Below are 19,635 nucleotides of genomic sequence, written 5' to 3' on the forward strand. Positions count from 1 at the left end.
ACCCACTTGTACCCGTCCCGCTGACATTCCTAGTAACAATATCACACAATCATATAATATCTCAGATATAATACTATGAGCTATATTACAATATTATCACGATATGGTAAATATCGTTCAACAGTGCAATTGATCGGTGCACAGAAGGTGTTGGTCTCGTCGGCTGTGCCCTATGGATGACGACGTTGTGGAGGGGATCGCTGTGCAGAGTTGGTGAAAAGCGTGAGGTTTGTCGTAGGTTGTCTAAGATTGTACTGTATGAAAGAGGTTTGTACTTTGTAACCGTATTTATTTAGTTTTGATTGTTTGTTGGCCTAATTCTTTAACTAGTATTGGTGCCCGGCTTCGCCCGGGCTACCTCTACTTACCATTAATTTTTTTTTTCATTAAATAAAATTACTTAAAGTTGCATAACCCATAAATTTATCATTAATATATATTTTTATAACATATCTTGAAATTACGATGAGATAAATTTTGAGACAAATTCACTACTCCCGCTATTAATATTTTACTCTTATTAATGAAACAATAGTAATATAACATTTCACTACTTGCCCGTAATCATTGTTACTTTCACTACTCTCGCCGTAATTATTGTTACTGTCACTACTGCCGCATTAATATTGATAATTTCACTATGCATTAAATCATATCGAAAGAATTATGCAATATTATATATTATGGAATCTAACTTGAATTATTTATAACCTACCTATTATATTTTTGTATGTTAAATAATTAACATCTCTATACATCTAATAAACTATAAAGTTTAATAAAATTGCATAGATTTTAAATTTAATGTATAATTTTATGATGATAATAATTAATACCATAAGTGTGCCTGTTTATACTAATTAATTATTTTATTTTAAGGAAATTGACCATCTTCTAGTCTTCTATAAATATTTAGGAAAATTACCAGGCAGTTTCTTTCTTTTAGTCTCCTTGAAATTGACCATCTTAATTAATTATTTAATTTTAAGGAAATTGACCATCTTAATTAATTATTTTATTTTAAGGAAATTGACATGTTTAGGAAAATTACCAAGCTTCTATATAATTTAATTTTAACCCAAACTATATAATATTTGCATTGAGATCCCTTAATCTCCCATCACACACGGTCTTATTGATTTAAAACTATATAATATAATTAATTTGTATAACTTTCTTTAATTACATTGAAATCCTTTGGTTTCTGGAATTAATATATAGTATTGATTGATTGGGCATGTCCTATGCCATATAACGGACTTATAGGAGACTTATTGTTCATTTCTTTGTTGTGTTGTGTTTTCCGATCTCTCCAAACTTCATACAAAGTGGACTTCAAGTCAACACTTGACAATAATTCAATAAAGTCAACGGTCAATAACTCAACACGACCAAAACATGAACACACCATTTTTGAGATCGGTCAAATATGAAAGCTATTATTTTCTCTTGAGAAAAAAATAACGACCAAAATTAATTCATGGAGGGAAAATTGGAATGAAAAAAAGGGTGATGATCATAGTTTTGTGTTCATTCCTCATTTCACTCAACTATATATACAAACCATAATGTACTATTACCATTCATAAATCACCAAATAATCCCTTAAAAATCCTCAATTTCTAGGGTTCTTCAATCTTACAATTCCCCCTCTAATAATCATGGAAGATTCAAACTTTATTACTCAATCTAATTCCTTACTCTATCCATACGAGCTGATGTTACAAGCTCTTGTTTTAATCCCAATTACACATTATTTAATTGGATTAGTAATTTTGGTAGCTGTGATTTTGTATAATTACCTAGAGTGGCATGTAATTAGTGATATATTAACTGGGTTTAGAGGTCAACCCATTAAATTAATTTACCATCCTGACTCCAAAATTTATCAGGGAGTTGTTTCTAAGTGTAAAATTTTACATGGAAGGTAAAAAATTTAATCTTGGAAATGATTGATTTGAATAATTAGTGAAGAATTTATGGGAAGTGTTTAAATTGTGATTATTGTTTTGCAGGTATTTGGTGACACCATGGCTTGCAAGCCCACATATACAAACTGCTTTCATGAACTTTTTTGGGAGACCTCCTGTGTTTAGTTATAGGAGGTATATTCACATACTTGGTTAATTTGAATGCTAAAGATATTACTCTGGTGAAGGAACTTGGGGTCTAGTATAGTGTAATCAGTCAGTGACGGAACGAGGGGTCTTGTTTTGGTTAATTTGAATGCTAAAGATATTACTCTGGTGGCGGGACTTGGGGTCTAGTATAGTGTGATCAGTCAGTGGCGGAACGAGGGGTCTTGTTTTAGTTAATTTGTATGCTAAAGATGTTTGGGTTTTTGTAATCTAGGATAGTGTCATCAGTCAGTGGTATTTTAAGTTACAAATTTTCGATATTTTTTTGTATGTAACTCTATTGTATTAGTAATCTACGCTTGTGCTATTTTCAATCTGTGTTTAGTAGTCCCCAACCCCTAAAATACTTTGGGATTAAGAAGTTGGCCCTTCCCCTCCATTGTGGATGCTCTAACCCCTTACCCTTAAAACACATTGAGATTAAGGCTTTTTGTTTTTGTAATGACCACTTTGACTAGTAGTTTTGAAATTGACACTTGTGATAACTGTGATTAATTTGTGGCATGACTAACAGCAGTGAATTATTACTTTCTAGTGTACATCTAGCTAAGTTAGAAAGTTTATCGGTGAACTCAATATAGGATAGCAGCTGATTAGTACTCCATTTGGATAGTTCTTGACATATGAATGCCCCATTCTAGTGATGGTCAACATTTTGCAACTCATTACAATGTTGATATAGCAATTAGAGAAGGCCAACAACAACAACAACATCGGAGCCTTAATCCCAAAATGATTTGGGGTCGGCTAACATGAATCACCATTTGGAACCATCCACGGGTGAACGCACACCTCAAAATGCGAAACAATTAGAGAAGGCCATTTAATAAAAATATAAAATGAGAATATTTGTCCGAGAAAGCAAGAATAATGGCGATTATCTAGAATGCTGTACTCTCTACGTCGTAGGATGGAATAATTGTCTGAATGAACAAATGAGGTGAAGATATGTCATGCACCTCTCCCTTAGTCTGTACTATAACAACATTATCCTGGACCATCCAAAGGTTTCCTCTATGCCAGACTAAGGAAGGCCGGTAAGGTAGCCTACATGTGACCCTTCGGTAGTGTGGCGTGGAGGGAACCTTTGGATGCACATTAGTTGTTTTGGATAACCCATAATAAAAAAATTATATTGAGAATTGTATCTCGATTACTGCTTCACAATGTAAGAAACCAAACTTGTTTAGCGAGACCTTTTTCTTCATTTCATCATAAACCAAAGGCAATGAATTCTGGATCTGTAGCTTGGTCGGAATGACGACCCGTTCTCCAATTTTTTAGTATCTTCGGGAGTGTGACTATTTTCCCTCTTTTTTTTGTTCCTTTTCTTTTTCAAATTTGTTATGCTTGTTTGCCTGTATTGGGGGTTTTATGCTCATTTTCAGATACCAGTCTTGTTTCACTTAAAGTTTCTTTCCATCATTGTCTTCCAAAAATTCTCCTTAGAAAAATCTGGAACTACTGATCAAGTATTGAAGATTTCTGCCGCTTATCATTTCCATGTGTCTTCTTATATCAGGCAAATTTTTCGTACTTCAGATGGTGGGACTCTTGCTCTTGATTGGCTTTTGAGTTCTGATGGTATGTCATCATACCTATTGACAAAATGTTGTTCTTTGGTTGCCATTTGAATAAATAGCTACTCCTATAACATGTTGGAATGGCGAGTTCTCTAGTTGACACAAGTGTAGGGAAATGAAGAAGTAAAGTTTGTCTTGAAATTTCACCTCTCCGCTGAGACTAGTGGACGTATCGTCGTATCTTTGTTCATTGACAAACAACCAATGTTAACAGAACATCACGCTGTGCGTTGAAGGCTCTTGCCTTTTAGCTAAATGAAGGGAGTTGGAATTACAAAGAAACTGTTGTGAGGTGGCACATTATGAAAATTACTTTGGGAACTGTATCAACCAACTGCTACTTTACTATATGAGAAGCGCAGAAAGTCTAGCCCAGTCTACTGACTCATTTTGCTTTCTTTTACCTTATTTAAAATCAATGAATAGTGGGTCTTTGACTCCATCCAAGATGGGGAAATTTGACAACCCAACACATTTTTGAGACCTCCTCCAACGCAGTTTCGAGATTCTCGTGAATTGGGTCAAGTCATTCACATTACATGAATTGCAATTGATGAAAAATACTGTTTCATATGTATTTGACAACTTGGCTGCTATGTTTATCTTATTAGCTGCACTGCTTTTTCTTTGCCTTTTCAGTGTCTGGAGTGGCAGTTTACGTTGAAAATGTAATTCCAAAACATGACACAACTCCTATTGTGGTTGTGATCCCCGGTTTGACTAGTGATTCTGAATCTGCAGTAAGTTTTCATTTGGTTATATTGTTATCAGGCAATTTCATTCGCAAACCTAGACGTTCATGAAATGATAAGTGTCTATATGTGTCTCAAAGGAACTCTGCTTGTTTCATGAACATCTTGTTTTGTAATTTATAAGTTGCTCTCATCTTCTTGTTAACATGTGCACCTGTCGTTATTTCCCAGTACTTGAAACATTTGGCATACAACACCGCAAAACGTGGGCGGAATGTCGTTGTTTGCAACCACAGAGGTTTGGGTGGTGTCTCCATCACTGTGAGTATTGATCAGTGCTCTTTTCAGCTGTATTATATCACCTTCAGAATTCTGTTACTTGCTTAATTCTATTTCAAGTACGGCAGATGGTGTTTATATTAGGTCGGCATAATATTATCCCTTTCAGGATGGACAATATTAGTATTACAGAAGATGTAGTGATCCCATCTTCTCGTCCAAATCCTTGGGGCAATGATCTGTTCAACATGCATGAATATTTTGGCCGTTGGTTAAAAGTTTATTGACTTGCATGGGATCTTTGTTGGGCACATGATGACGCTGTTTAATCCTTGAATTGCAACGGGGGATTATGATGAGAAAGTAGTACTTAAATACTTGTCCATACTATTATTATCAAGTTGAATGGTTCATTAGACAAATATGGGTTCAATGAACAAGGTTTGTTTATATAGTAGTTGGTGCCTGGTATCCCTTCCAGCCATAGTATTAAATCATGGTTTTAGTCCCTTCATGCCGTAGTATTAAATCATGGTTTTAGTCACGGTCACGATAAATCTCGCTAAATGCAGCCATATCGCCTCGAAATGTGGCAAAATGCGGCTGCGGTAACCTCTTAAACCTGGATAACTTGGTCTCGAATCGGTGGGCCGAAATTTAAAACCATTTTTCTAGCCATCAATTGTCATGAATCCACAGTTTTTATTTATACTACCTATATGTGACTTTTTCAGTCTGATTGCTTCTATAATGCTGCATGGACGGAGGATATTCGTGTTATTGTCAAGCATCTCCATTGTGAATACCCAGATGCTCCTCTCTTTATTGTGGGAACAAGCATTGGAGCCAATGTTGTGGTATGTCTGTTTGAAAAGATTACTTGTTTTTATTTAACTTTTTTGCCTAATGAGAATCTTGATATCTGGCAAAATTTTAAGTAGCGAGAGTTCATATTAACTGCAGCATATATGGTTGATTTCTTATGGTTTTGGCCTCTCTCTTCGGATATTTGGACGATGCCAAAATGATTTGATTAAGAAGTCCACTGTTTTTCTTTACCTTTATGACTGGTGGAAGCAAGCTATATAACTAACAGACTCAGTTAGAAGTATATAACTCTGGTAGTCTGGTGGATGTCTAAGAGTCAGACCTGGCTATTTTTACAAAAATATCTACGTATTTGTGGATTAAATGAAGTGTTCCAAGTGCTATACCCATTTAAAACAAGGGTAGGTATGAAATGTCGGAATAAAATAGGCAGCAGTTGCACATTGCATTTGTGGGGCAGTACGATGCAAAGTTTAGTTTTAGCTCTGTATTCTTTTGTTCAGAGTTAATTCTTACGGTATTGGCAGGGTTCTTTTTGTCCTTCATGGCTTGTTCATATATGTTTGACTTGGTCAATGTAATTACATCCACTATTCAGTTTTAATTTAATATAATTTCTGCAAAAAAAAAAAATTTAGTAACCCGGCAAAGAAACTCAGCTGTTTGTCATGTTGCTTAGATTCCAGAAAACAAGTTTGTAAGACACTTGATAATCTTACTACTCGATAGAGCATCTTCAAGTTTTGAAAGAACAATCATAGAATAACCAATACACTGAAACTGTGTCATATTGATCACTGTATAATGTTCATTCAGGTAAAATACCTTGGCGAAGAAGGGGAAGACATACCAATTGCAGGAGCTGTTGCTATCTGCTCTCCCTGGGATCTTTTGGTAAGCTCAGAATCCTACTATATAGTTTAACATGTTGTAAAATCTTTATTTGTAAGGTTGTAAAGCATTGTTAGTCTACGAGATCAGTAGTGAACTGTCAAAACCATGTGTGCCTTTAATCCTAGGCAAATCCTTCCAAGGGACTTGGTTGAATTTATTTTTGGAAGTGCTGACACTATTATTCTTCTTTCATGAAAATTGTTTGTTTTGTTTTAGGTTGAACCCATTTTGCTTCTCCCGTTACATATGTGTCTGCAAGTTTTGGTCTAGTACCTATTTAACATACAGGTGCTTGGCAGTGCTCAAGGCCTGGAAATTTTGTTTCAGTCATGAAGTCCTTATGCTACATTGAACATTATCTTTTCAGGATAATTTCCTGTGTAACTCTGTTTTCTTTCCCATGGGTCATAAATTTACATCCTTATCCTGTGTCTTACACTCTTACTCTCTTCCTATATTAGTTTACCTTCGTTGTGAAAGGACATATGCTTTTGCTCTAATTTGATTAAATAATCTATCAAAAGAGAAATTATTGTTATAACGATTGCCAATTCTATACACCTTACCCGTTTCTTGCCCATCTTTTATTTTCTTTCGTACTCAGATTGGTTCGAGGTATATTGGTCGCAAATTCATCCAAAAGTTTTACGACAGAGCATTAGCGGTTGGTCTGCAAGGCTATGCACAGTTGTATGTCCTTTTCAGCTAACTCGTAAAATTTTTACTGATTTTGATTTGAAGTTTAACTGTCATATACCTTTCAAGTAAATAAATTAGTCATTTCTAATTGACCTTTCTTCCCTGCTGGATTTGTAGGCACGAGCCACGCTATTCACGTCTTGCTAATTGGGAAGGAATACTAAAGGTTTGTTTTCTTTTTAAACTTATAATAACGTTCATTTGTGTATTAATCTTTAGTTTAACATTGCTCTCCATAGTCAATAGTATTTTATTCAAAATCCGACTATAATTTATTATTAGCCATTACCTTGCACTTTTCTTGTGTTGTCATTTATCATCTACCATTACCTTGGAATTTGACATACACTACTGATTCTACGGCATGATGTAACAGGCTCGCAGCATCAGGGATTTTGATAATCACGCCACTCGTGTTGTGGGGAAGTACGAGGTTAGAAATTATTCTTGCAGTCCTTCCATTGGTTTATACTCTTCTTAAGACATGTCTTTTTAATTAACATCCTACCACCTCTTCAGACTGTTGACACATACTATAGGCATAGTAGCAGTACCCCTTATGTGGTCAATGTAGCCGTCCCGCTGCTCTGCATCAGTGCTTTGGATGATCCGGTTTGCACTACAGAAGCCATCCCATGGGATGAATGCAGGTAATTAACATGTACTGTAATATTTTACTGTTTAACTGTGCTTAGTGAGCCCACACTAACGTCTCCTTGGTATACATGGTCTCTACAGAGTGAATAGAAACATCGTTCTGGCTACCCCACAACACGGTGGACATCTCGCTTTTTTCGAAGGATTCACTGCTTCCAGCCTCTGGTATTCACCTATGGCCTAATTCGTTTGATAATTTGTATGAAGTTATAGGGTACTTACTACAGCTCTAGAGAAGTTTGATAGAAAATATTTCGATCGTCTCCCTTGACCTCTCTTTTCCCCTCATTGTTTGTATTTCTTATTCTCTTCATTCATTAGACTTTTCTTTCTCTTAGTTTTTCTCCTCTTTTAGACTTGTAACCTGTTTCTTTAGTTACTAGTCTGTATGAAATAGGGTTGAACAAGACCTTACTTTCCTCTTAACTGGATCGGGAAATTATTTTACGGGAGAGCCTAATCAACTAATCTGGAAAGCTGAACGCCTGAACCGTTATACTTTTCATTCATTATATTTTAGTTATATTTTTTATGGTAGGGGGTCATCGGTTTGGATGATACTCAGGTATACAAGTTGGCTTGAATGAATTATTGTGTATTTGCAGGTGGGTTAGGGCCGTTAATGAATACTTCGATGTTCTACACATGAGTCCGTACATGCACAAACAGAAGAAGGTAAATTTCTTTCTTATCAGATTTAGCATTGAGTCAGTTTTTGGGGTGAAGGTAGGCATAATGGCAGTTATGATGCTGTCATGTTTTGCATACTGTCATCAGTGTCATCGGTTCGTCTACTGTATGATTTTTACAAGCTAATTTGGCTAACTTCTGTAATTTAGTACTAGTCATCAAGATCCTTGCCCGTGTACCCACACCTGAATATTGACAATTATGTATATGGCTCAGATACCAGCCCACGTACACGCACCCGAATCTTCGATAGACCAGGGCCCATTCGTGAGTTTAGCCGAAGATGGAATGGTTGCTGCTGCGAGCAATGAACCATCAAAAGCTGAGGTGGATGAAGAGTTCACTGACTTGGATAAACAAACTATTGACATGTCAGAGCAAGATGAACAGGAAAAAGATTATGTGTCGAAGGATGTTCCTTCGGTTTCTCAAATCCCTGAACAAGTCTCTAATACCTCTGCTGACACTCTTCGGGATGCCACTTCTCTTATCAAGCGACAATTGGATCAGCTTTCTCGACATTCTAGAAAATCGATGTGGTTGCTTACTTATGTTGCCATTGCTACAAGTTGGCCTTTGGTAGGCTCAGCGCTTTTCTTCTTTTTCAAAAGGAAGATTAAGAAGTCTCCACTTTCCATCCTACAGAAAAGATAGTGACTCAAACTGGTAACTACACCCAAATTTCTATACTTGTATTCTGTTACCAACTTGTATTTTAACATTTGAGTATATCTGTTATTAGTTGAATTTTGCAATAAACCTCATGGAATAAAGATTCCACGGCACTGTGTACGCCACCTTACTCGTGTTCATAAATGACTCTTCTCTTGGTGAAAATGGGGTCGAGTATTTAAATTTTTTTGGGTCAGACATTGTGCTCCTTCTGTTACTCCTGAAAATAATTAGTTTCTTAAGAGACCGTCTCAGATATTGAAGTTGTGAGCTCTATCTATTTATTCATTAGGTTTTATCCATCCGATTTCATGAAAACTCGTGCGACACCTTCTTTGAGAATTTGTGCCCTCTGCAAGGGTAGTCAGGAAGTTAATGCTAAAAATATTACTAAAAATCTTTAGATGATTATGGGGCATTTTTGTAAAGGTTCTGAAAAATGTGGTTTAGTTGGAAGGTTGGTTGAATAAATTGAAGAAGAAACAATTTTAGGTGTTGACTATAGTTCACCCGGAAATCAAGTATTTGAAACCCGACGTCGGCATAATCCATGTTTTGCTTACGCCATATAAGATGCCCTCTTTGATCCGTTTATCCATTGTTAGGTTTTCCTGTTTTAAAAGCGGGGAAGTGGCAAATAAGCCCCAAATGTTTGCCACTACGTGCAAATTAGCTCCATAACATTTTACACGTGCGAATTAGCCCTATTAGTTATACCCGACGTGCAAATCAACCCAAGTAGAGATATCCGAGTAAAATTGAGTAAAATTCTCGCCGGAAAATTGTGACATGGCACCGGAAAATGAATAGGATGGATTAAATTAAATAATAATTAAAAAAAAAACATGAATCATCAGTTCATCACTATCACTCTTCAATCGTTATTTCCTCCATCTTATCTCTCCCACTCTCACACTATTTTAAGCTCCTTCATCCTCACACCTCTCTATCCGATCCATTTTTTCTATTTTTTTCATCTCAAATTTGTTGTTTGTTGTACCTACACTAATTCTCATATATCATCCACCATTTTTGTAATTAAAGTTTAGCAATATCACAAAAACTGAAGAAAAAAATTGAAATTTGGAGAAAATTGTGTTTATGCACAATACACTTATATACCGCCATTTTTACACGATTTGAGCTCGGAAATTAACAATGGCGATGGTTAAGGTTGATCTTGCTTTGATAAATTAAACGAAGTTGATAAAATTAAGGGGAATTTTATGCGATCTGAGCTCGTAAATTAAACGAAATTTCGCAACGATTCGGATTGAAAATTCAGGTATGCCCACTTCACTTACTTATTAGTGCATCAATGTTACTCTGTGGCTGCTGCATATTGCTGATTTATATTTGTAGTACGGGTTATATTGCTGATAAGAAAGTAACGGATTTTGATAAATTAAACGAAGTTGATAAAATTAACGGATTGAAAAAAATGAATGCACTCAAAAAAAGTGACCAACTGTTGTCTGTTGAGTGCATTCATTTTTTTTTTACTTCAGTGGTGGTTTCCTTTCATGCATTAGAAAACCTAGATACTGACTTTATGTATGCTTTTCTAAATTTGACAAAAACTATGGACATACGGAGTAATATTGTCTACGAACTAAGATTCTCTCTATTTCCTTTAGGGTCCAGAACCGTATGAGTGACAGTAATTTAGTCATTTGAGAGAGGAAATGAAGAGGGAGTAGATTTGCCTAAGATTAAATCCCGGTCATTTTTAGGTAATGGAGAGCGGAAATGGAGAGGATTTTGACTCATTATATGAAGGCGGGGCTTTAATATTTGAGCAAGTATTGGACAGGACTTTCCTAAGATCATGATGAAGTATTTAGCATTAAACCGACTATTTAACTCGAAATTTAAACACTCTCCCCTAGCCTTGATGTTCGTTCACCCTTAACTTACCATAAGACCGTCTTATCCAACACTTAAAAGTTTCGATCGATTTGGACGACTCAGGTTTATGCAAAAGTCTATCCAATAGCTCTTGAGTCTACTCCCAAATATTATCTAGAAGAGGAAATGGTGGGTTTCCATGTCCCACCAGAGCTTTACAGACAAAATGTGCATAAAAAAAGCAGCCAACATGGCACTTATATTCCAAGAAAAACAAAGGAAAATGCACACGCATGGAGAAGATGAGACATAATCCAACTAAATACGTGAATGTGCCTTCGTGTACTGACAAAGACAAATGTTTAGGTATGAAATTATGGAGGTCTTTTAATCACAAAGTGTCCCAATCATGCCAAATCCAGGTGTTGTATAACAAGTTTCTACTGTTTCCTCATTGGTCTACTTTTTAAAAATAGAAGAATAACCATTTCTTTTTAACCTAGTGAGAATATTCTATACCCAATTTAGAGGAAGAGCCACTACATTTAGATTCAGCTTTTCATCACCTCTTTTGGGTTATGAATTGTTAAAGAGGAAGATTGAGCTTGTTTTGGATTTTTGATTGGCTTTGGTTTTTTTTTTTTTTTTCTAATAAAAAATTGTTCCAAGAGCGGTTTTTTTTTTTTTTAATTTAGACTTAAGACCCCCTACCTTGAGTAGGGGTTTAGTTAACATGATTTTAATTTGCTGAAAGCTATTCCGGATAGTTCAGTAATTAGTGGAAAATGCTTAATGCCAGTATAAGCTTCATAGATGAAGTAGTTTTTTTTTTTTTTTTTTTTTTTTTTTTCCCTTCCTTGCTCTGGCACTCAGTGATGTCCAAAAAGACGGTTAAGTATCATGTATGGTGTCTCGAGTGACACTAGCGGGAACGCTTGGGGACCTTAGATGTAGAACTATATATAAGGCGCAAATAATTAGGGAAGTGAACTATTTTTTTATGTTGCATTCTCAAATGGCATCAGTAAAATCGATAAAAGGAGCCATTGTTGCACAAATTTATTTTCCTGAATATAGAAAATTGTTTGAACTACAGCACCCCGTGTGCACGAGGTGTGTGTCATCAACTCACGTCTCATCATCACACTACCCGTTGGCCTTTTAAAACTAAATGATGACATGAATTTGCAAGCAGCTAGCATTTTAGCAAACTGTAATACTGTAGAGTGGAATCTTAAGAATGGAAGTCTGACCTGATTGTGACATTTAAGTTATATATAGCCATAGACCTATATTTCAGGGTTTCAACAAGTCTCTTACATGGGGAACTTTTCATCATATATCAATTATTTTAATGAAATTATATAGCCCTGTCATTTTGTACACTTCAGAAATGATGTAAACTGACATCTTGAATGATTCCCAGATGCCCTTTGAAGAGCTTTAAACAAAATTTAGGATATACTGTATATACTAATAATACCCTTAAATGTTTACTGGTATGCCTTTGTTAAGGTATCTTTTTGTTAATCTTTGGAGAATACTAAGGAGTACGAGTTTATTACCTTAACATTAACATCTCTCTCAACTATGGAAAAGCTGTTCACCAAAGTATGTGGAGAAGATTCAGGTTTTCAGCCTGTGTGATAAAGTGACACTATATTTGTTTATGCTCTCCTTAAGTCAATATACCCTTAGAAAATTTATTAGGTTTTTTTTTTTTTTGGATTTAGGGCAGTTATCTGCATTTTAGAACTGAGGTCTGAGGTTGACTCTTTTCTGCCTAGTTTCTGTTAGCCATATCAAATGAAGTTTGGGACATTTGTTTCTCTGGTTATAGTGACCCGACCGTTATCCCAATTTAATAGCCAGGAAATGACCTTAATTCGAATTGTGTAGATTCGGGTCGCAGCTCATCCGAGGTTTATTGGACTAGATATTGACCTGATTGACAACAACATATCTAAACCAGCCGACCTGAAGTTGAGCCGACCAATCTAAAATGATCTGAATTGACTCGAAATAGCTAATTTGAAATTGCACTCACGGTTAGATACATGATAAATGACACAAAAACTCTTAATAATCACAATCGGAAATAATAACACCCACTAAATAAATCCGACCTAAAACAGCTTCACCATACCAAATTTGAACGACTCGTTTGCAGGGTCTAGTTGAAGGATTCAAAGGAAGATGACTATATGACTTTACTGATGAAAGAGGCCATAACTTGAGGTTTAGATACACAAAGGGCATGTAAGAGGACATTTACTTGGTTAAGATACATAGGAAATTTTCTACATCATGTCCATCCAATCCATACACAGGCATCTTCTCTTTGTAATTTTTTTATGCACACTAATTAAAATGTGGAATCAGGAATTGTTGACACCTGAGATAAGCATTTAATTAGTGAACTTGACCTAATTAATTAATTCTTAAGCATTCTGTCTTGGTGTTAACAGGCAAGACATAAACTATTGGAATATGTCCTGTATTTACAAGACATATCTGTTAGAGTGTGAGGGTCAAACAACTCCATGTTTTTATGCAGCTTTTGAGGCTATATGACCCTCTCAGACTACTTCAGAGTAATACTTGTAGTACCATTCTGTACAAGATTACTAAATATTCTTATCCTGTTTGCTTAAACATGTACTGCAGTTATGCTTGATTATTCTAATTGCAAATAACAGCCTGTTATGGTTCCTGATTCACTGCAGTTATGCTTAATTAAATAATGCTATATGGTACTATGTTTTACTATTTAATTTGAAGAACTTGACAATTCTTGGATTGGTTACTTGCCAGAACCCGTAAATACTATAATTTGCAGTAGCTCATCTTTTTTCCCTCCATCCCAGATTTATTGTCCTAATTTGACTTCGGCAGTAAATAATAGATATTGAAGATATTTTAAAACTGAGTATGAAAATAGCTGATTTAATAACAAAGTTGACATTAGTCGATTACGAAAGAAAAATGGGGACAATAAATATGGGACGGAAGGGATACCACATAAGTTCAGACACCATGGTCCTGACACATATGAACCAGTTTGCGATTCACTGGGAGCTGATCGAAATACCGAATCCAGTGATCCAAAGTGTATCTAGGCAGTGTGTGGGCAAGTATATCAAATCTGAGAAGTTGGTAGGTTTGATTACAAACTTTTTGTTGGTGTTTTGTCTTTTGCAGATGGCCCTCCTTGCTTTTCCAAACTACCAAAGGACTTATAAAATTAGACCCTTTAAACATGGGAATCTGCCCTTTAAGATATAATATAAATCATAGGAAAAAAACTGTTTAAATGACCCTTAAATATTAAGACATGGAATCAGAAGAGATAACATTATATAAATCTCATCTGCCAAATCATTAACCCGAAACTTACAAAAGAAAAACTAACTATATGGTCTTTTTTTATCTATGGCCTTTTTAAAACTTATATTCTCTTTGCCTATGGTGCTATTCTTTAGTAGTGCAAAATATTTTGTGTAGGATTATTCCACTCCACTATTATCTTTCATTAACTTCGCCGTTACAATCTTTATTTCTCATTTACTGAACTCGAATTATTCTGTTTGATTAGTTTTTTTGAGTTTTTTCCGATTATGAAAACTATAGACAATAATGAAGATCTTTTGCGTCTTGGCTTAGCTATTGTCAATAATTCTTCCCTTGTTGAGAGGAAGTTAAAGAGAAAAAGATTCGACGTTGATAGTACTATTCTAGTTAGCTTAGGAAAAGACTACGAAGGAAAGGTAGCTAGATTGATCCAAGAGAGACGACAAATGCTAAATATCAAGCAAAAAGGAAAAAGTGCAAACCGTGAAGGATCGGGGTCTGGGTTGCACCTTATTCATTTACTGCTGGTATCTGCCACGCTAATCAACGAGAATAACGCCACCTCTGCAGTCGACAATCTGACAGAGCTGTACAGGTATGTTTCAGTATCTGGTGATTCAGAACAAAGGGTTGCTGCTTATTTTACTGATGGACTGACAGCAAGGCTTTTGACCCCAAAATCACCATTTTACAGTACAGTAATTAGCAAACCATGTCCTACAGAAGAGTTTAAGGGTTTTACACAATTATATAGAGTATCCCCTTTTTACCAGTTTGCTCATTTTACTGCAAATCAGGCTATTCTTGAAGCATTTGACAAGGAAGAGGGTAAAAATAACGGGTTTTTACATGTGGTTGATTTTGACATTTCACATGGGTTTCAGTGGCCTTCTCTTATTCAGTCGCTGTCTGAGAAAGCTACTACTTCAAGCCACTCATTATCGTTCTTCCTTACAGGAATCGGAAACAGCATACAAGAGCTTATTGACACCGAAATTCGACTTGGTAACTTCTGTAAAGACTTTCCGAATATCAAGTTTGAATTCCACGGGTTGTTAAGAGGGTCAAAGATCACAAATTTACAAAGGAGGGTAAATGAGACAATCGCGGTAAATCTGGTGTTTTACCTCAGTAGTTTAACTGACATTGTACAGATTTCAGATACATTGACTAGTGTGAACTCCTTAAGCCCTTCTATTGTATTATTAGCAGAAAGAGAAGGAAGTAAAAATAATTGTGGCGTTCTCTCAAGCTATGTTGATGCATTGCATTATTACGCAGCAATGTTCGATTCATTGGATGCTTGCCTACCCTTACAGAGTGTTGAGAGGCTGGCAATAGAGAGGGATCATTTGGGGAAAGAGATAAAAGAAGCGGTAGCTCTCGACAAAGTGAGTTGTTCGAGATTCGAGACATTGGAGACATGGAAAGGAAGGATGGAGAGGCATGGGTTTGTAGGAATGGAGTTGAGTTCTAAGGTGAATATTCAAGCCAAGCTTTTGTTAAAGATGAGAAGTCACTATAATCCTCGGTTTGAGGGTGAGAGTGAGGGTGAGGGTGGAGGGTTTACGGTGTATGAAAGAGATGACGGGAGAGCTGTCTCGATGGGGTGGCAAGATAGGATTCTTGTAACCGCATCTTCATGGAGGCCTAGATAGATACGGAGTACGGAGTACTTCGTTTAGACCTGCAAGGCGCGCTCTTCACCAATCTATCTATACGCACCAAGGCGCGCTGCTGTAGGCACTACTGACGGATTTAGAAGTGCATGTTTGTCCACCATTGGCAGTTTGGCATTAGATATTGTAACCTGTAAGTGCTTGCCTGCTCGGCTCCCTTAAGGCACCAAGAGTTTCTCAAATTATACAGTATATATAACACAAAACAAACGAGAGAGATAGTTGAGGTATAGATTATAGAGTTTTTCGTTATTCTCCCGAAACAAATCTTCTGTAACCAATTGTTTTTTTTCTGAGACGAGTTCAGGGAATATTTGTCTAAGGCTGAGATTGTTTCCTAGAACGATTCTTGTTATAGGCTAATGAATATCATGACTTCAAAATTAATTTTTGTGTTATCGTGCAATTTCTATCCTAAGATCATTTGCAGTATAAACTTGGCTTGAGCTTGTGTCATGTGGGTGAATATGGCTCCGATAGGATTGACGGAAAAACCTTTTATTATGCAACATTACACTTTATAGTATGGTCTTATATAGTGTGTATCAAAATTAACAAATTTACATAAATTATCTATGGTATGGTTTTAATTTAATGTTATAATTTACTAAATTTAATAATGTATAATAATATTAAGAAGTAAAAAGTGGATGCTTACTACCATTAGTTGCATGTTGATACTTGAATTATCTTTGTCTTAGCCTCTATTATTTTCAGTAAAATTAAATGTATAAGTTATGGCATTGATTGAGAATTACAGTAATTATTTAGTCGTAACATATATATGTAACTAGTATTGGTGCCGGCTTCGCCGGGCTACTCTTTTTAGCATTAATTTTTTTTTCATTAAATAAAATTATTTAAAGTTGCATAACCCATAAATTTATCATTAATATATTTTTCTATGACATATCCTAAAATTACGATGAAATAAATTTTGAGACATATTCACTACTCCCGCTATTAATATTTTACTTTTATTAATGAAACAATAGTAATAACATTTCCCTACTTGCCCGTAATCATTGTTACTTTCACTACTCCCGCCGTAATTCTTGTTACTGTCACTACTACCGCATTAATATTAATAATTTCACTACTACCACCGTAATTACTGTTACTTTCACTATTGTCGCATTAATATTGATTATTTCACTACTCCCGTTGTTGTTTCTACCACTTTCACTAATCTCGCTGATAATATTGTTACTTTTACTATTCAAATGAGTGATTACTATCATATAACTATATCCAATGTTACTACAATTCTTTTCTTTACTGACGAAATTACTTTTACTACTTAGGCATGCAATTTTAAGAGGATTATAATCTACTTATTATATTTTTGTATGTTAAATAATTAACATCTCTATACTTCTAATAAACTATAAAATTTAATGAAATTGCATAGATTTTAAATTTAATATATAATTTTATGATGATAATAATTAATACCATAAGTGTACATGTTTATACTAATTAATTATTTTATTTTAAGGAAATTGATCATCTTCTAGTCTTCTATAAATATTTAGGAAAATTACCAAACATCTTCTTTCTTTTAGTCTCCTTAAAATTGACCATCTTAATTAATTATTTTATTTTAAGGAAATTGACCATCTTAATTAATTATTTTATTTTAAGGAAATTGACCATGTTTTAGTCTTTTACAAATGTTTAGGAAAAATACCAAACTTCTATATAATTTAATTTTAACCCAAACTATTTAATACTCCCTCCTATCCACCCTTTTTTCCCCTTTGAAGTGGGCACGGAAATTAAGGGTGGGGAGTATAATATTGATAAATATATGAGTGGGGTTTGGTAATTGGAGAGAGGTATGAATAATTATGATTAAATATTAATAAATGAGATGAGTGGGGTTTGGTTATTGGAGAGAGGTAGGAATAATTAGAATTAAATATTAATAAAGTATATAGTGGGGTTTGATGAGTGGAAAGAGGTAAGAGTATAATATTAATAAAAACTTTCTCAAAAAGGAAAGGGGAAGAAAACCTGAATAATCCGTTTTAGGAAATAGGGAAGAAAAGAGTGGATAGGAGGGAGTATTTGCATTGAGATCCCTTAATCAGGTCCATCACACGGTGCTAGTGATTTAAAACTATATAGTATAATTAATTTGTATAATTTTCTTTAATTACATTGAAGTCCCTTGGTTTCTGGATTTAATATATAGTATTGATTGATTGATTATGACCATTGTTGTTAGAATCCCGATTCGATCCTATGATTCTACGATTTTACGATCCAATTTTTTTTTTCCGATCCCGGATCCTACGATTCTATCATGTTTGTAGAATCTTACGATACTATTTATTTGAAATTTTCTAGAGGTAGGATCATAGAACGATTCTACGATATTACGATCCTACGATCCGACTCCATAGTAAATATATTAAAATAAATTTTATATAACGACATCGTAAAATCCAAATTTCATGTCATTTGTAGAAACATGTTCATGAAATGATACTAAACTCATTAATTATCAATATTTTGGGTATAAATTAGTGTTTTGATCTTCAATTATATATTTTTACCAAATAAAAAGCTATATTTAGTGAATTTGTAGAATCTTACGATTCTACGATCCGATTCTACCGATTCGATCCTACCCTCCCCATCGATTCAAAGTAGAATCTCGATTCTGACAACATTGATTATGACAATGATTTTAGAGTATATTTTTTACAGGTTATAATCTTAGGGGACAAAAAACGTAAAGAAGTAATATCTAATTATAGCAATTATTTAGTCCTAACATATATATGTAATTATGGCAATGATTTTAAGAGTATACTAGTTTTAAACCCGTGCAAAATTGCACGGGTATGTATTTGGGCCAGAATTAATGTTTTTTTATGTATATTTGTTTTTGCATTTCTATTGTACCTATCATTGTCACCTACCAATTTCGGTGTGCGCGGTTGATAGTTCAGATGTCGAGTTTTATATTCCAAGTACATATGCCGTTATTATTGTTTTTTGAAAAAAAAAAAAAAATTGTACCCTGTACTTTTAAAAAATTATGTTATGATTTTTTGGTACAATAATATTAACAAAAATAAATGTAATTCATTTTTGTAATTCATTTCCGTTGTATGTTCGATCCTGTATATAATTGTAATTCCTTCCTGAAATTATGTAATTTTATTGTGTAATTTTGTTTTAAAAATTATGTAATTTAATCACATTTACTCGCATTTGTAATTAATTCAGCGTAAATGTTATGCATTTTCTTTACACGGAATGTATAAAATTTTATCATAATATTAATTCGAAGAAGTATTCCATAAGATGATTTTATATAATTTGTTGCGAGACGGAATTTATCGCATGTTTGAAAAGACGGATATCTTAATAATTAAATACGTTGCACACTCATGGGTCCCACCATAACCTAGATTTTCCAAAAAAACATAAAAAATGCATTTATGACGTGGCGCGCTGTACAATGAGTATTGTCTTCTGAATTTATATAGATAAGATTTTTAAGAGGTTATAATATTAGGAGGCAAAAAAGGTAGAGAAGCAATATTTAATTATAACAATTACTAGATTTTATGTCCGTGCGTTGCACGGTTACTAAATAGTGTTTTGTTTT

The 19,635-nt window shown here is 34.6% G+C and overlaps 2 protein-coding genes across 4 annotated transcripts; both read left to right on the plus strand.

The window, feature by feature from the left end:
* The first annotated feature begins 1,407 nt into the window (after positions 1–1,407).
* Positions 1,408–9,291, plus strand: LOC141596925 (embryogenesis-associated protein EMB8-like). Its single transcript, XM_074417201.1, has 14 exons — positions 1,408–1,927; positions 2,016–2,105; positions 3,661–3,722; positions 4,361–4,461; positions 4,645–4,734; positions 5,427–5,549; positions 6,337–6,414; positions 7,019–7,104; positions 7,231–7,279; positions 7,490–7,546; positions 7,633–7,763; positions 7,852–7,935; positions 8,376–8,445; positions 8,677–9,291. Exons 1-14 carry the CDS (start codon positions 1,662–1,664, stop codon positions 9,112–9,114), a joined length of 1,725 nt encoding a protein of 574 aa, XP_074273302.1. The 5' UTR covers positions 1,408–1,661; the 3' UTR covers positions 9,115–9,291.
* Positions 9,292–9,992: 701 nt separating this feature from the next.
* Positions 9,993–16,397, plus strand: LOC141596928 (GRAS family protein RAM1-like). Of its 3 annotated transcripts, none has more exons than XM_074417204.1 (2): positions 9,993–10,417; positions 13,151–16,397. In XM_074417204.1, the coding sequence occupies exon 2, from the start codon at positions 14,598–14,600 to the stop codon at positions 15,987–15,989; it is 1,392 nt and encodes a 463-aa protein (XP_074273305.1). In that variant the 5' UTR covers positions 9,993–10,417; positions 13,151–14,597; the 3' UTR covers positions 15,990–16,397. The 3 variants fall into 3 exon arrangements, with proteins under 3 accessions (XP_074273305.1, XP_074273306.1, XP_074273307.1); XM_074417205.1 differs by having other exon boundaries at positions 14,182–16,397; XM_074417206.1 differs by having other exon boundaries at positions 14,644–16,397.
* Positions 16,398–19,635: the final 3,238 nt, after the last annotated feature.

Source organism: Silene latifolia, chromosome 8 (assembly GCF_048544455.1).
Source record: "Silene latifolia isolate original U9 population chromosome 8, ASM4854445v1, whole genome shotgun sequence".
Lineage (NCBI taxonomy): Eukaryota > Viridiplantae > Streptophyta > Magnoliopsida > Caryophyllales > Caryophyllaceae > Silene > Silene latifolia.